The 19,339-nt window shown below is 35.3% G+C and overlaps 1 protein-coding gene across 1 annotated transcript in view; it reads right to left on the bottom strand.

Moving 5' to 3' along the window:
* LOC126366879 (collagen alpha-1(III) chain-like) overlaps nucleotides 1-17,138 on the bottom strand; it is a 39,499-nt gene extending 22,361 nt beyond the window's left edge. The window contains exon 1 of the mRNA XM_050010214.1: nucleotides 16,946-17,138. Coding sequence (XP_049866171.1) covers nucleotides 16,946-16,978 — 33 coding nt within the window. The 5' untranslated portion in view covers nucleotides 16,979-17,138. The remainder of the gene's footprint in view (nucleotides 1-16,945) is intronic.
* Nucleotides 17,139-19,339: the final 2,201 nt, after the last annotated feature.

Here is a 19,339-nt window from a genome sequence, read left to right as displayed (position 1 = left end):
TGTTTGTAAAACGCTTAGCACGCGCGTCCAACGATAAGTTAGCGATATATTGTGAAACATTCAAGGTACTCATTCCAGTAAATATCAAAAGTGAAGTTGTCTTGTTAATAATTATTAATTGAACACTATAATTCAAAACGATGATGGTACACAATTATAACGTAGGTGAGTATAGATATTGTGGTGTAAGCCGTGGCCATGGGAAAATGTCTTTACGCATAGAATGACGCCTCTTCATTCTTTTAGGTGATCCTGTAAGATATCTCAGTAATATGGAGTTTAAATTATACACATCTGCCTACCTCTTCAGGAGTACTAGCGCGATGCTATGTTATGTTATTCTGTAAGATTAGCTTGATTGACTTGAAAAAACAAACTTAACCTTTTAGCAAAATTGGGAGAACTTCCGTGGAGTTCAAAGGGACTTAGGGTGTTACAGAGAAAAGGAATCACAGTTTTAAAGACAATACAAGTACCCTGGGTTCAATTCCGTCGGGCAAGAACATAAGTATCTAAAAGGGACGAATTTACCTAGAAGTACCGAACCGGCGTGCGTGTATGAAGCGATTGATGAATGTGGAGAAAGCGAGAGAAGTGTGTCAGGATCGAAGCAAATGGAATTCTATAGGAGAAGCGGGGTAAGCATCTCTGCTTACCCCGGTGGGAAATAGGCGTGAGTTTATGTATGTATGTATGTTACCTAGAAGTCATTATAGTGCATTGTGGTGGATTAGGGTCCTTTCGAAGGATAATGAAAAGAAAACTGGAGTGTGTGGAACGGATCTTGGTATAGTTGCGAGTTAAGTAGAATCGCATCAATACAGAGTAGAAGTTATTTGGCATATTTAATTTGTAGTTCCACTAAATGTCAAATAAATACAGACTTCATCAGGGGGGTTAACAAGGCCACATCGAACCAATTTATCTACAAAGAAATATTGCTATTTCACATTTGCGCATTTAAAAATAAGTGCGCAATGACAGCAAATTTAATGTCAAATAGCAATACCTATTGCTTTTTAGATGAATTGCTTTAATGTGGCCTTTTAAGTCCTCAGTACTCATGACGGAACTACCTACCAACCAATTGTTGTTGTGGTGGTGTATGAGGTGTGTGTGGTTTGGAGGTGTGTACATACACCAGCTCTTTTGCATTGAAATCTTAACCAAATATTGTTTTAACTGCAAGGTCTGCATGACAACCGCGCCGCGCTCGCCACGAATAATATCGAGGGATTCGACCAATAAATGCACTGAATGCTATCTATGTAGATGAACGTCGAACGGCTATTGGTCGATGGCCTCGATATAATTCGCGCCGCGCGCGGCCCGGTTGCCGTGCAGAGCCTGCTGAAGTTAATACTCCTTAAATTGATTATTGTTTAAGCTTGGCGAACTCTAAATTTAATTAATAATATTGCGTGTTTGTCGAGTGTAAGCCTATGTTACGGTACTTTACCGGAAATTATGCGGAAGGATCTCCCAGAGTTTGTATACTTACGTTGAATTATGATTGAATTTTGTCGAGTTGGTGTATTTTGATTGAGCTATTCATCTAAATTACTTACGCTTTAAAACATGATCTTGCAAAGAATAACGTGTTTTTATTGAAACTTGTTATATAGGACACGTGTATAAGGAATAATTGATAAATCATTACCATAATTTCGTCCACGTGGATCCCGGTTATACTTATAGCCGCCGTAAGCAACCTAAGTCGCTTCTGAAAAGTAATCTCAATTTTGTCTAACTTGGTACAGCGGTGTAGGCGTGAAAACGTAAGTGAGATAGATAAAAAATATATATATATAGCCTACGTTCACCTGCTTATCATCCTGGACGTGTCATAAAGTCTAACCTAACCTAACAAATTTTGTCCTCACTTTATGCTAGACCGTTTTTTGGGCTTGGGTAATTCTGATCACCATACTTGGTATCGGGAGGTGAAGGTTTTGGCGGGAAGAAGAGAGGAATGGCGATTACTCCACCGACAAGAGCGCAGCTCTTAAATAGAGAGAGAGATACTTGGTATTAAACTACTAAGTTTGATATGATTGATAACCCGCATAGTCATAGGTTGTTGAGGAGCTCGGTGGCGCAGCGGTAAACGCGCTCAGTCTGCGATTGCTGAAGTTAAGCAACATTCGCAAAGGCCGGTCATAGGATGGGTGACCCAAAAAAAAAAAAGTTTTCATCTCGAGCTCCTCCGTGCTTCGGAAGGCACGTTAAGCCGTTGGTCCCGGCTGTATTAGCAGTCGTTAATAACCATCAATCCGCACTGGGCCCGCGTGATGGTTTAAGGCCCGATCTCCCTATCCATCCATAGGGAAGGCCCGTGCCCCAGCAGTGGGGACGTTAATGGGTTGATGATGATAGTCATAGGTTGCTAGAAGTATGGTCACGTCATGAACATTAGCATGTACCTATGTATACACTTGTTAATGTGGCATGGTACAAAAGTGTATACAAGTTAATGCTCGTGACTCGTGATAGATTAACGAGAAAGTAAACAGTGACATCATCTACTGATTTGGCGTATTTCACTTATCGTTCGATCCATTTTATATTCTGCTCGTTTCTACCTCGGAGTGACGAATGGCCACTGTCCGCGACAGTAACCCCATCGGCCATCGCCTTATGTTTTACCCTCACGTACGCAGACAAGCATCAAGAAACAAATTCTTTTTTGATCTGGGACATATACGTGTAAGCATTCTAAAACGGTTCCATTGTATTTTTAGAATGCAAAAATCCGCGAAACAATAGCTCTGGCACAGAAACCCAAACACCTTAATTCTAACTCCTAAATACGTGCCTCGGAATAAAAAAATAAAATTTTTAACAAAAAAAAAACCGACTTCAAACGCAAAACTAAAAAGCAATAAATAAATTTACTTCGCACAAAGTAATTAGTACGTATTTTCAATTAGTTAATTAATTTATAATTCTGAAGCCGGTGCCAAGGAAATGCTACAACGAAGTACCGATTCATATATTTTTCAATACTGATTGTTTTGTAATTTTTTGTTTGACATTGTTTTGTAATTGCTTTGATATAGGTATTAAACAATATTGTGTGTACATAGTAATTTGATATTGTAGTAGGGTTGTTGTAGCATTTACTTGGCACCGACTTCAGAATTATAAATTAATTAACTAATTGAAAATACGTACTAATTACTTTGTGCGAAGTAAATTTATTTATTGCTTTTTAGTTTTGCGTTTGAAGTCGGTTTTTTTTTTGTTAAAAATTTTATTTTATTTTACGATTTTAAGTGATGGTTAGACCGAGCAAGGATGCAGACAGACAGATTTTCTGATTTATATTCATATATAATAATATAATATATTATTAGTAGTGATCACAATTATTATTGATGAACATGTTTACACACACACACTCACACACGCGCTAACGCACACGAGCACACGCGCACGTACACACGCACACACACACACACACACATGTGTATGTGTACATACACACATGTGGTTGTCAGTGGAAGCTGCTATCATACACACTCACGCATACATATAGATACAGTAGATTTCGCGTGGTTCGCTCGCTGCTAAAGCAGCTCGCGTGTCCTGTTTATTCGAAACTGTCCCTCTTCGTATGGCGGCCATCTTGTTTTTCCGCCATTTTGTTTTTTTTCACCGGCGACAGAATTTGACCAAGATTTAAATGGGTGTCGTGGAAACAAACAAAATCCAGGTGCAATAGGTTTGCCAGACCGTAGGATGTCTCTCTGATTGGGAGCAGTTTTCAAAGATGACGTTCCGATCACACCCCTATACATCATTTTTACCCCCAAGACATTTTCTGGAAAAACAAAATTTTGTATGGCGGCCATCTTGTTTTTTCGCCATTTTGTATTTTTTTCACCGGCCATTAAATTCGACCAAGATTTAAATAGGTTTCGTGAAAGAAAAATTGGTTCAGGTGTGATAGTTTCGCCAGGCCGTAGGGTGTCACCCTGATGCGGAGCAGTTTTCGAAAATCGGGAAGTATTTCCATACTTAACATGACGATCCGATCACAACCCCGATATATATTTTATATCCCGAGACATTTTCTGAAAAAACAAAATTGTGTATGGCGGCCATCTTGTTTTTCCGCCATTTTGTTTTTTTTTTTACGCGCTATGGAATTTGACCAAGATTTAAATAAGTGCTCTGAAAGAAATATTGGTTCACGTGCGATAGTTTTGCCAGGCCGTAGAGTATCTCTCTGATGCGGAGCAGTTTTTGGTGACCAGAAAGTATTTCCGTACTCTACATGACGTTTTGAGTAAGCGCCCCATACATTATTTTTACCCAAACGGGCTTCTTCCAAAATCGACAAAATTTTGTATGGCGGCCATCTTTTTTTTCCGCCATTTTGTTTTTTTGCACCGGCGATTGAATTTGATCAAGATTTAAATACGTTTCGTGAAAGAAAAATTGCTCCAGGTTGTATAGTTTTGCCAGGCCATAGGGTATCTCCCTGATGCTGACCAGTTTTCGAAGGTCGGGAAGTTTTCCCGAAGCCTAAAGATCGATCCGATCAATATGACTTTACAAACGCACTAGTCGCTCCTACGATTTTTGAAAATTCCCCTCGATTTCTCTGGTCTTCCATCATCAGATCCTGACTTCCTTGACATGGGACCCCCTTGGGTATATCTCCTTTCAAACAAAAAAAGAATTATCAAAATCGGTTCATATACGACGAAGATATGCCCGAACAAACATAAAAAAAAAAAAAAAAAAAAAAAAAAAAAAAAAAAAAAAAAAAATATACGGTCGAATTGAGAACCTCCTCCTTTTTTGAAGTCGGTAAAAAATATAATTTATTTTCTTTCCACAGTCGCGACTGTCTGCCGCCCTTTTATAACAAGCGAATAAAATTATTATACATTAAAATTTGACTAATACCATACTAATACATAACTCATAGATTATTTCTAAACACAATTACGTATTGACGTGACTACTACTTGTTTGACGAAACACTCAAATATTATAATAAAAGAAAAATTAAATTTATGTGACATATTCATGCACCTTTTGAAAGCCGTGAACTTTTAACTGTGTAAGGTTTAGTACGGTCTCTCCCGGATACGAGCGTTAGGTAGGCGTGTCATCTGTACATTGTTTGGAGGCAACTCAGTGTGCACGATCCTCAAGATGTGGATGTATTCAGCAAAACCCGTCTCATTATCCCTACATCTTTACGATCTTACGACTGCACTTAGTCATATAAACATTATTTCCATGCGGATCTATATGGTGCGCGTGCCCTTGCTCGCTGTCAATTCATATTTACTTAATTGCAACTGTAGCCACACAAAACCGTGTAGTAGTTTTGACATACTTGATACAAATAGGTAACATCTCTGAGGTCACCGTATGTTAAACAGACGTTGTATGTTACGGACATAATTGAGCTGTGACCGAAACACGAACTCGGTGACATTTGACCAAAACAGATGACTAAGAAAACGAAAGAGACGCACTCTTGATAGAAATAAGGATAAAAATACTTTTGATAAATCATTCCCGTGTATCATTTTTAAAATTGTCGTTGAAAGGTCGTAATAATTTCGTATTACGTGTGTCGTTCCTGTTCTTTATTGTAATTTATCAAGGGTGCCGTCGTCACGTGTGTCAGGTTGCTTATTTTCTTACGTGTGTAAGATAAGCATATCCTTGGCTTGCCATAAACCATATATGTATGACACAGAGAAACATTCAAATGTAACCTGCATAAATACCACTCGCGGTTCGTGACCCCTTTGCTCACCGTTTACCGTAAAAAAACACTTTTAGCACCTTCGCAAAAGGCAAACTTTTTCCAAATGGCTAGCTGGATATAACAGGCAGCTTTTATAATGATCATCTTCGCCTAAAGGTGCGGGTTATGTAGTCTTGAATTTGTGTTTTTCAAATGCAATTTCTGCGTGTTGGGTCTTTTATGTCACAAATTATTCTGCTTTCGAAGAAGTTGCTATACCTATCACAATAGAAAAATAGCTAATCATAATAATAAATGTATAAACAAAACCGTACTCGGCATATTTCTCTTCATTGCGATATCAAAGCGGAAATGAAATAAAAGGGACTTTTTTCAATACCCACTAATGTTTACAAATTGACCTATAAAGTTGTTTTTACAACTTTAATTTAACTTGACTCAGGGCTCTTCTGCTTTACAGCGGCCGTACCTGATTTATTAGACAGTAAATACCAAAATCATCTATTAATAATATGTCAAGGTAGTGGTGACGCCACTGGGTTATGTCACGCACTCTCTGAGTCGCGGCGGCGCGCGGTGGCCGGTCTAGGCGTGAAGTGGTCTGCAAGGTCGCGACCATCGTTCCATAAACACACTACTACTAGTGAAAGTTCCTCACTGACCTCTACTATTGACCACTGATCGACCGCACTTCATATTAACCAGCTACACAAACCTCAAACAAAGAAAGTTATGTCTTCTTACAACACACGTTTTGACAACTGCATTTCAAAAGTCCTGTTTTAAAACCGTGCGAAACATATATTTCTGTGATGAAATTAAATAGACACAAATGAAATATTGACACAAAGCTTACTTTATCTTATTTGAAAAGGTCAGTATTTCACCGTCAGCTCGTCAATGGAACAATAAAAAAAATTTACGTCATTTTATCAGCTGATCATCACTCAGATACAACGATGATTATGTAATGTGAGTGACAGCTGTAAATATTAATTCGGATATCGTTAATATTGTGAAATTATTTACCTTGTTAGTAACTAATTAGATTAACACTGGATTTCTTGATGAAGCTTACCTACTAATTATTATTTTTTGTTAGAGGGCTTCACAATTGTTTAGTTAGTAATCTAAACGAGTCCTTGTAAAGTCAATTAAAAGTCAGCAGTAAATTGATGAGAACAATTAGAATTTCATAACGATCAAACAAAGTGGAGTAGTGTCGTGAGAAATGGACGATTGCCCAAGATATCGGATCACGATAGTCCAATGTAAACACACTGGGTTTGAATAGTCCAATTTTATTGAGACCCTACACGACACAATAGTAGGGTTGTCATATGAAAAAAATAATACAAAAATATACCAATATTGCGAATGTTTACCATTCATGTCATACGGTCTAGCAGGAAAATATACAACGTATATTAAAACAGGAAACCTTACGCGTTGCAGGTACTTTATGGTTTAAAGAGGAATTTTTACTTTCTTAATTCAAAACATGTAAGTTTTATCACTCGATTATGAAAACGATCCTCCCGCACATAATCGGATGAACTTTAAGAAATCATCTTGTTTAAAGCGATCTTATTGTGTTTGTCAACAATGCAAGGCAGCCCTGGATAAGTAAGTAATAGGTGAATGGGGCAAAGAAACCGAGCAGACGAGGCGCGTGGTCCGGACATCGCGTGAGAACTGCCTATTGCTCAACTGATTGCCAGCATCTTGTCTCTCAGAGGTCAACCTATGAGAAATGTTCAAATTAAGGCTTAGGCTAATCCAGTAATCATTACACATTTTCCATCGGCAATGACGTCATTCGCTTATTTTTTTATGTGGAATAGAGGGGGGATGAGATATGTCTCAATCCACATCAATACATCCCACAGTATTATATGGTCGTAAGGCCCAGATGTCTTTTAAAATCCAAATCCCATTGTTTAACTATTGTGTCTGGAAATCCGGGCGTTACGGGGATATAAGGAAATTATATTTGTTGTGATAGTTTTATAGTAGAAATATTGTTACGAAAATTAAGGTAAAACATGACTCCCTCAGTACCATATTCTAGGGTTTCTTTATAAATGTTGTATATCTACTTAAATTATGAGGAGTCAGGGTACCTCCAAGGTTTGGAAGAATGTGTGGCAAATATTTCTGGTTTTACATGGCAGATCTCTGTTTTTTATCTACTTTGCTCTTTATATGGTTACTCATAGCTAAGAATATTCCGTTTTCTTTCTTTTTCTTATCGATGTTAATGTCAAAGGTGGAGAAAACGTGTTTATAGAATTTTAATGATCGCAAGATTGCGTATTATTAATGGATAAATCCTTTGTTCATAGTTCATTAGGATAACATTCCCTAAGTGTAGAATCGAGATCAAATGCTCACGTTAGCAGATACCTAATTGATTTCATAAACTAAACAATTTTTCCAAATCGCAATCCTCAATCCTTGATTTAATAAAATTCCAAACAACAGTTTCTTAACATATGCTCAACATACTAAAATTAAGTAATCTTAGAAACTTTTTTGGTGCGTAAGTGAAGACTTTAATAAGTCACTAACCATCACCATATCATATGGTGCAACATTGCTATATTTAGGCATAAAAACCTTTATGTTCGTCAAGGCCGCTTCATTTAAAGGATGCTAAAACAATATAAAATATAAAAGAAAAACAAAATGGGATTAATTGCAATGAAGATTTCAACTTTATGGCCATACTGAATGTAGAATTTGGCTCTCATGTTTTAGCTGATTATGTCTCTATTTAGCATTGGGCTGTTAAGTGGTATTTTGAAAAGGCCGCACGAGTCGCATCGGGCCACGCTTACGTCATGCAGACATGAACTGTCAGAGGTGCACATATGCATCCGCAACCTTTGCAATACACAAGAATTCTCATTCCATTTGCAAATATCTACCATATTTGTGGATCGCTTTAAGGTTATTTCATATCGATATACTAGTGTCTTCTCCTTAATAGAAGTGTTAAAAGATTCATTCTTAGTTAAAAGCTATCGACAGTTTGGATACTATCGAAGCTCACACACACAAAACTATCGATAATATCTACGATATTAGTATTGCACTCCGTCCCTCGCTATTGTCAGATTGAGTTATCGATTGTATGCTCCTTTTTAGATGTTTATCGTGTTTAGATTAGATTTTTCTACGATGGCATTCACCACTAGGCCGGATATCGCAGAACTTGGATGATAAGGAAGTCTTTATTCAATTTAGCATATTGTCCTAGACCCATCGACCTTCAATGAGAAATTAAATAACATGCTTCATTTTGTTGATATTTAATCCTCACGTTTCGATGTTTCAACTTTTCAACTTGTAACCTATTCAATAATAAAAATCTGATTCCTTTAGATGCCGCATTTATTTTATTATGTAGGCATTTAAACGTATTATGTTGAAATGTTAGCACGATTGATCGATGCAAATAGTTATCTGTAGACGTCAACCTCGGAATGGAATAGGATGTTTGCTTTCAACGTATATATATGGTATCTAAATAAAATTCTGATATACTTTTAGCAGGTTCCACTACGTGTTTATTTATGTTTCAAGTAAAAATAAGACAAATCTACATATTACAAGGATGTTCAGACATCTAGGTAGCAACAAATCTTTATATCATGTGTCTAGTTTTCCTTAGCACTTTCTACCGTATGATTGAAAATATAATAATATGGAAATTTAATCACTTGAAAAACTAAATATTCGACTATTCTTTCTATTCTATATAATTGATGAAAGCGAAAAATGTTGGCTAAATCCACTGCTACGTCGAGATATCATACACAATAGTTTTTTTTTGTATTGTGTCTCGCGTAGATGTGTGCTACCTACTTATATCTGACAAAGGAATGTCCAAATCTTTTTTATATTTATTTCTTGTTCACATTAAATACAGATTCAATTTTGAATTTCACAGGAAACAGGATCCGCACCAGGGCCAGTTCAAAAAATTGCAGATACATTGGTCATGTCAATAGGTCAAAAGTCATGTGTATTAGAATATTATAATATTAGCTATTGAATGGAAAATGAATGACAATTTTATTCCGGCAAATAAACCGGGCAGCGGACAACTTGTTATAAATAAGAATTTATTATAACTCTACTATCAACCGGTATCGTTTAATTATCAAAATAAGGATGATTCATTTAAGAAATCGCTACAACGGATTTTATATTTTATAAAGTTAAAGTCAAGAACTTTTGTGCAGTAGGTATTGGATGTCTTGTCTATGTAAAAACTGCCGCTATTGCTACTGTAATAAAGCTCGCAGTAGCTTTTCGAATCCGCTTGTCAGCAAGCATTTTATTACAGCTGAAAGCAGACCAAAACTATTTCGCATCGTTAGCGATGTCAGAAATTTAATTATGGAATTAAAATCACTGTTACAGAACAGGTAGGTCGAGTTTAGTTTTGTTTGTTTGATTAAAAAAAAAACTGATGACGTCAACAGAAGAATTTGGTTCGAGTTGTCATTGGATAATAAATTCATACAAAACTGAAGATTCTGACAGCGTGTATGATTCGGAAAAATCCTGATGCGCTCTCAGTTTCGATCTCCATTATTATTTTTTGGTACGCTCCTGGTGTCGCTTCTGTATATGCATTGGGCATATGTAGGATTATATTATGAACATTATTAAAGCTTTACCGAAATTGCATTTTGTGCAAATCCATAAGGTACCTGAATCCGCAGGGAGCTTTGCCGAGCCAACTCGGAATAATTTGTACGAATGAAATGGAATTGCGCTCGCGTGGTTTCGTGATTTCAGTTCAGCTTAAACAAATTAAGTAACTTTGCTAAATACTCTATTGTTTCATGATTCATTCAGTGGACGGGAATTTCATTGTAAACATAACATAAACCCACGCCCGTAATCCCTAATGGGGTAGGCAGAGCTACAAGTAATCAAAGAAAACTTGCTGCCACTGTTGATACGATGTCGTAAGCTGGATATGATAAACCTTATGGTGATAAGGGATCAGCCTATCGCCCATAACATTAGTCCATCATGTTAGAGGACAAAATCCCTCTGTCGGTTTTTACGACATGCCCGGGAAGACAAGCAGCTGAACGTGTTCTATGTTTATAATTTCATTGTAAAGATTCACATAAATGCAACAGAATTCAATTGGTCAAGCTAAAAAACACCTTTATAGCAAGGAAAGTTTAAAAGTTTTAAAATTCGAAGCTCCAAAAATTAATAGTAAATCGCCTAGAGTTATTTTCTTTATTATTTATTTATATCGAAAATATTTAACAATAATATTGAATGTAAGTCTAGCTTCTACTAAGGATTATTGGATTTTGAACTTTAATTTTAATTGTGTACAGTTGTGTAATATTGACGATTCAAAATTTGAATCGGATTTCGATTTCAAACACAATATTTGTGTTATTTTAGTACAACTTCAGTAAAACAGTAGCTTTTATTAAAACCGTGACTTTGGAGCAACTTGAGTTTCTTGATATTTTATTATTTATTTATTTATTTATTTATTTATTATTACATTCACTATTACATTATCTGTGCATTTTAGTAAACCTACAAAACGATACGAGACGAATTACATTTTCGTTGTGTATCGTCTCGTATTCGAGAGGAATGTAGATAAAGCGACGGAGACTTGTACAATCCCTACTACCGTCTGTTAATTGTCATGTCTTCATAAATTCCCATGACATATGATAATTTTATCAAACTATCTTAATATAAAGATTGTCAATCATCCTGTAATCTGTCCATTCCGATGAATTGATTGACAGGACAATGAACAAACATCCACTGACACGTGTTTCCGATCACGCCCATTAACGAACTGGGGTACCAAGTGTCGATGAACTTACCCCTAAAGAGTCAAACAACTTTAACGGTGTATTTTTGTATTGGCTTTTAATGCAAATGGGGAAAAGCCATGTTCTCACGAAACGAATACGGTTGACAGTAAGACAGTCTCACGTACTGATACTAACAACCTTTTCCCTTGTATGCTTAACGTTTTTAAAAATCAAAGACTACAAAATATTCGCTACGAGAGTCAAAGGCTAGGGCAAACGCAAAGGGTATTCCCATGAGAAGAAAAGGCGAATACCTAAATACCTATTGGAGAATGACAGCACATTTTAGTGAGAGAACTTTGTAAGATTTTTCAAAAATCACTTATTTCAACGAGATCTTACCATAGCCATAAATAACATAAGCTCACTCCCATATCCCAATGGGGTACTTAGAGGACATCCATTGTAAGATGGATTAAGTACCCACATCTCACCTGAGCTTTTCGTTAGACTAACGCGATAGGTGGTGAGCCGTATCGCCGTCTATAATGGTCGAGCCAACTTTGTTAGTAAAAAATACACTTATGATAAATTAAAATCCCAGCTCGCCATTTGAAAAGCATGGCATAATAATAATTATAGCTACAAATCATAATTTATATGCCACTTTCTCAAATATAAGGTTCTAATATATATTTTTTTAATTATGACATTACTAGCTGAAATTAAGTAATTAAAAAGTTATTAAGTTCGGTGAAAGATGAAAGCAGTAAAATTTATTAAATGGCGTGGTGAGTTGAGCTACTTACATAAAAGGAGCGCCTTTCGTATAAGTAGACAAACTTCAATTACATAGCTATCAAATTCAAGTAAGTACTTAACATAGTTTATAGGTATAGGTTTGTGTTTAACTTAATGTAAGACGATCTTCTTTAAATCGCTAGTAACGATGACATTACTTATCCTGAACGACTTGGAGCAATTTCAGAAATGACTAGCACATTTCTACATCTCTCGATTCTAGAATAAGAGATTCGTAAAAGTAATACTAATAAAATGATTCGTGCTTCGGAAGGCACGTTAAGCCGTCGGTCCCGGTTATTACTTACTATTACTTACTATATGTCAGAGGTCTTTGGCGGCTCAATATTAACCTTGACACTACAGTTGATTTCACAACCCACATTATAGAAAAGGAAGAAGAAAGTAAATTGGGTTTTATCTAACCACTGCAAGTGTTTTAATGTAGAGGATAACACTGAAAAAAAGATTTTTCTAAGCCAAATAATAAAGCTACCTATTTTTTTCGTTGCTTGAAGCAAGTGCTGGTTCTACGTACTAGTTATTTACTACTGCTTTTGGGTTCAGCGAAATATATTCACGACAGACGAATTCTTCCATTGTTTTACGTGTAGTAGAACCACGTAGCAACAATCAATGGTGTCCAGAACATGAGTCATGATATAAGTAGGTACGTTTGAGTCTCATTCAAGTATTAACGGAACACCTTTGTCATTCACTCCGGGATGGCACGCTCTACTATCTGACCATTTGTTATGTAAACCGTACAATAAGCCGTAGCGTTTACGTTAATGGAGTCTAGACATCGAGACCAACCTAGTTTTTTCACCTTTTGTCTTGGGAACCTATTCTAAAATCCCCATTACTAACACAATGGATTATTGAGAATGATTTATTCCACGTATGGATGGATCCATTCAGGGCGTGAACCAGACCAGGTGAAAGTGAACTGCCAGACAGGTGAATTGGGATCTCAGAACAGAAATTGAGATGTCTAGGATATTCGTTTTTCAGATCTAAGAAGAGCAGACTATTGTTGAATTTGCATTTTTTTATTCAGTCAGTAACCAGGGGACAAGATAAATATTATTAAGCATAAAAGCCGAAACGACTTGAATAATGTTACTAAAATGATTCTAAGTGCTTTTTTATTGAAAGAAGGGTTCTTTGTTTTTCTAATTTGAAATCAAAAAATTGCCGAGAAGACAAGTGTGGGTAGACTGTGTAGCCTTAAACTTGGAGATTAATGGATCGGCTTCCCGAATTTGTGCATGTGATGACGTCAGTTACCAGAGGTGGTCGGGCGACACGTGAGGGCGTTCAACTTTTCTTTTTGCTACCATCGTCCAGTAACTCACAAAGCCGTGATTAATGACTTAGGGATTTCAATTGTTTAGCGATAGATCTAGATAATTTGGAATATTATTTGGTGTAAGTAACATTTGACATCTTTTATGTTGTCAAACGCGAAAAAAGAGCTAATGATCTCACTCACTCATTTAATCTCATGATAAAATATTGATATTGAGAGTAATCTCAAAACACTCCATCTTTATCTTCGATTGACAAATATATACCTATCTGTCAATTAAAAAAAACCCACAGAGACTTAAAAAATTCTCACGGTTTTTCCTTGAACATTTAAGGCCTGTATATTCTTAAATGTTAGTGACATCGTAACGAATACTGAGGGGGTTGACACCAAAAACATCTAGAATTTACAACGGAAAATTCCACTTGATATTCACTCAGAATCATGGTCTGAATCATCCCTCTGAGTATTCGTTACGATGTCACTAACACCCTGTATTTATTTAGGCATGAATGATCATAATACATTTAACGCAAGTAAATTTGCTCACAAGCTATAATGCAGGAAAGATTTACCTTTCTTGTGAGTGAATCGTAAAAAAGTATTCAAATTCCTTTTTGCCTATTTGGGATGGCACCATAAAAGGGACCGGTTTGCCGGTCCTATTTTTTGCTTGTAAAAGGTACATAGTGAAATTTATGGAAATACTTCTGTAACGCGAAGCAAGGTTGGATAGGATTTGGGATATAGGACGCATGAGTTGACAAATATTTCGTCGGGTTTTACAATATATATATATATATATATATATATATATCTACTACGTATGTACCCTGTAATAGAGGTTGAATTTGTTACTTTAAATATCAAAAACTTCAATAAAAATACTAATATCATAAAACCGTAAAGTAAAATTAATATAAACGCAAAAAAAATCAAGGGTCGGAACTGAATTAAGGTTCTGAATTTTATTAGTCGTTGAAGGAAGTCTTTCCATTTTCAAGCTCTTGTGCGCGGAAACCGGAAGAGAATTACAGTTGCGATTCGGGATAAAGGTTCCTACGCATTTTCTTGGGAAGTTTTAACATAATTCTAAGGGAATATCTATTTTCGACAGTTTTTTATTGTTATAGTTTTCTTTTGTTATTGAATCTTCCCTATTCAATAAAAAAATCATTAAATTTTCTCCAGATCGTATTTCTGTGATACTTTCTTTTATTCATTCTAAGAGATATCGATATCTCATTGCAGCTTAAATAATGTTTTGAATGGTTTGTTGTCGTTTGCTAGCATTTTTATAGACCACGACTTACTTATAGACTTGTTTTAAAAGCGTTATTCATTGTAGAATATTGTTATCCTGGGTCAAATATCTTTTAATTGTAATGTCATGTAAAGTATATTCAAATTCAAGTTATAAAATATCTTTATTGAGTAGGTAACATAATTACACTTTGAATCGTCAATTTTTACATAACAAACGTCTCATCCGCCTAAAACTACTGCAGCTTCTCACAACCTGTATAGCCGGGGAAAAGAAGCTGCAAGAAAAACCTCGGTACAGGACCCTAGACGTTCTTTAAATAAAATAAACATAAAATATTGAAATACAATTGAGTAATTTAGCTGCCTAACTAGGTAAAAACTATATAAAAAGGTAAAAACTCGTGAGGTGTGGGCACTTAGTTCATCTTGCCATGGATGTACCTCTATCTACCCCAAAATAGTTGGGCATATACATATACGTAGTTATGAGCTTATGTTATGTTATAAATAGGTGGATACACTATCATTATTATATATATATAAAGTGAGACGTAAAGAAATATTGGAATATGTCATACATTTTCTCATCCCCTTAAACCAAATTAAATGCGTGAGTTTACATATATAAGTAGTTCAGAACATCCTGCATTTTAAACTCCAAACTCCTATAAAATGCAAATAAGCAAAATCCCAGAGCAACTGGGACCGACAAGGAGCTAAACAAGCTCTATAAAACAGTTTCAAGATGTTTTCAATAGCCATCCACCATCCTAGCGCTACGAGCTTTTGAAAGTGATACCCCACTTTTAAACTTTATTATCTCTTGTACTACTTTGGTACTGATACGTCCCTAAAGGACACTTTATATGTTTATAAAAGATTTAGAAGAGGGGTCTCGTTGCGATTCTAAGTATCTACTTACCAATCGGGAAAAGTTTATATTTATTTCGCGTAACAGATGACTTGCGCTAAGCGACTTTAAATATTTATTTATGGATTATGGTAAATAGTTACATTGTTATTGAGGAAGACCTAGAAAAGCTTACATTAACCAATTTGGGTTGTTTCCCAGGTTAAAGATAAATTATGAAATTCTGATTATTAAACAAAGACAGAACTAAAACTGGCATAAAAATTTCTCTTTTTTATTTAACTTATTTTTGAATTTTAATTAATATGGAATTTGACTAGTTGGAATCTATTGGGATGTCTTTAAAAATGTTTTAGGAGAGACGTTCTGTAAACCGGTGCACGTGTAATAATATGAAACAATTGATGAAAGGAAACAAGAGAGGTATGTTATGATCGAAAGAAATGGGATTCTAGAGGTATAGTCTCTGCTTACCCCGCCAGTGCAAAATAACCGTGAGTTTATGTATGTACGTAGTCATTGTATGCATATATGGGAAAAAGGGACCGCTTGCGTACCTAGATATTTTTACGATATACGATATTTTTTATTTTATTTATTTATTTACTATTGTAAATCAATGCGAACTAATATTAAGTGAGTATGGATTTAAAATCTTTAAAAAAACATAGACTTAAAAAAGTTATAAAGTTCGAAGAGGGTAAGGAATTGCATAACTTTTTTACCGGTAGTTTAAGTACGTACACAACCGCTTTACCGGAATGTAGAAACAATAACGCAGTCATAAATACTTTTGTATAAGCCATAAAACTGCTCTTTACACCTTGACAAAATGGAAAACCCGACTGTATACTATTTTACAAAGTGTTTATTTTAAAGTACTGGTATAGTGTCTATTCCAAATGCTAATTTACAATTTTATTGTATGATGAATAATTCATGAGAAGTGAGTTACTATCAAATTCAAAATATGTATTCTGTAACCGTCATTGCTCATTTTTCTTATTTAAAAACTTAAAAAAACTTGTCTTTAAAACTATTTTATGTGTAAGAAAATAATTACTATTTGAATTTAAAAAAAAAACACTAAACTAAATTAAAAATAAAATAAGTAAGTATTTAAATAAAATAAAACTTACCAAAAAATAAAATAAAATGTTTCCCGGCCCCATGGCACGGGATGCGGCCCTGTAGGCCTCCTGATTCCTGCTACACCCGCTTTGCGTCACAGTACGCTCCTCGGCCCAAAGACCAAACGCGCGCTTGCAAAATCCGTGGCCCGCGCGACCGCCTTCACAACTAAAATGTGCAAACTCGAAGATGCGCCTCTTATATTACCTCTTATGTTAAACGTCGCCGAATACCGCAACGTATATTTGGCATATAGCTGCCGCGCCCATGTGTGGGTGTATTTCGGCGTCGAAGCCTCGATTCGCGTGTGTGCTACACACTGATAACGAAAACCCGCCAGCCTGCCAATACCTCTACTCTTCCATAAAGTGAACCCGTAAATCTCGTATTGCTTTAATAAATGCCCAAATTGGGTTTAAGTCCTGCAGTTTTATGTGTTACTGTTGCATGTTATGATTGCTTTTAATGCTTCTTTTATATTAATTTTAAACGACACTCAGTTGTCAGGCTTCTACTCATATTACTTAGCGTATAAAATTCTTAAAAGTACGTTGCGAGTATAAAGTTTATGTCTTATGAATATAAAAGTTTTAATTGAATCCTGTGAATATAGCGAGTGCTACCTTAATGGCTTGCCGAGTGCGTTTGTTACGAAATTGTAATGAAATGTTTACATTTCTTTGTAGGTATAAAGCTTGCAGTTTTTATTTACCTTTTGTTCAAGGCTCTATCAAACACGTATTCAAATAATGTTCACAAGTTTTATTCTCTAAGAAAGAAATACATATTATTAAGTACTTATATTAGGATGTCAGATGAACATTAATGTAACAATAATGTTGCTTTGTTAATATAAATTAATACGGGACAAAAATAATACGGTTAGGTTAGGTTAAGTTAACATTGGCGTAATAATTATATAACTTGTTGTTGTTGCGATTGTGGCATATATGTTTATATATGCATGTATATATAAAGTCAACAACACAAGGAAACACAAAGATTATACACAAGGAAAGTGCTGTGTATAATTTTAAAGTAACTCTATACCAAATTTTTTAACATAAAATAGTTTATCGTTATTAGTTTCTTGAATCTATTTTTGACAGCAACAGGTATAATTTTAACAAATAGGAATATTGAACTTGGAACGGAACGGATAGGACGGCGACCGAATAAATTAACTCTTATAAGAATAAGAATAAAATAAATTTATTGCCAGTAACAATTTACATTTGCTATAAGAACTAGGTAATTATGAATCTTACGAATACGGGCAAAAGGAAATGGCTCAGCTTGTGCTGTGAAGAGCCATGCTATGGCGCCATCCAGCGCTGGTTTTCAGTCATTTCCTCTTCTTGGGATATTGTGCGGAAGTAATTGTCAACGAGGGCTAGAGGACTATTAAATAGAAATATAAATTAACACTTTATAAGTTAAAACATCTAGAGAGATCATTTAAATAAGATCGTTAAATAAAGATTTTATATAGGTACTTACGGAAATATCCATAAAACTATAGATTTTAGAGCGTTGATTTGACAACGAGGGACTTTCCAGGCTCATCATCATCACTAATTTAAGAGCCACGCTCCTTTCGGCGTAACATTCTTCATGTTACCTTTAAGGGAAAAATAGGGCAGTGGTTTACTTTCCAAGTTACGTTCCCCAAAAACAATATAGATTGTGCTGTAAAGATTTTCCTTCATTTAACTTTCATAGAGAACAGACAAAATATTTTTTTTATCTTGGTTTTGGGTATAAATGACGACCCTTTTTATTACACCCAGGCACAATTACATCCTCCACCCATTATTTTTCTGATTAAAATAAAGAGAAGCAATATAGGTAGCAACATTATTCTATACATACTGTGAGCCTAATATAAAGCAACAATCATTTTCAATATTCTTTATTTGCATACTATAATGGTGTACAAGTTTGGAAGTTACATATGAGTTTCACATCATAAACCCTTTCGGGTACAACAAAATAGAAGTTTAAAAGAGAGAAGGAAGTTTTTCAAATTGTAACATTAATATCATTAAGGTATTCACTAGTTGCAAATTTTTATATAAGTAAGTATGCTTTTTTTTGCTTTTGCTTATTGCTGCGTGGGCAATAAGGCCGCTTGATGTGCTTTTCTGTATATGTTGTCCTTATCTCTGTATTTTGTGTCCATTGTGCTCAATAAAGTATTTTATTTATATATCTATTTTTGAATAAGTATGTGCCCGAGTATTGAGAATATTTTCTCGGTAATTATCACGTTAAATCTCGACAGCCCTATATTACTTTTGGAGAACGTAGCCTGTAAAATCTCTCATTACACATTTTAGAAAAAAAGGGGCAACAAAATTCGTTTAGGACGACAATACAATCTAAGAATACTTTAAAGCTCG

The sequence above is a fragment of the Pectinophora gossypiella genome, chromosome 5 (genome assembly GCF_024362695.1).
Source record: "Pectinophora gossypiella chromosome 5, ilPecGoss1.1, whole genome shotgun sequence".
Taxonomy (NCBI): Eukaryota; Metazoa; Arthropoda; class Insecta; order Lepidoptera; family Gelechiidae; genus Pectinophora; species Pectinophora gossypiella.
Note: the sequence above shows the minus strand (reverse complement) of the source record. Positions and strands in the feature narration are given on the sequence as shown.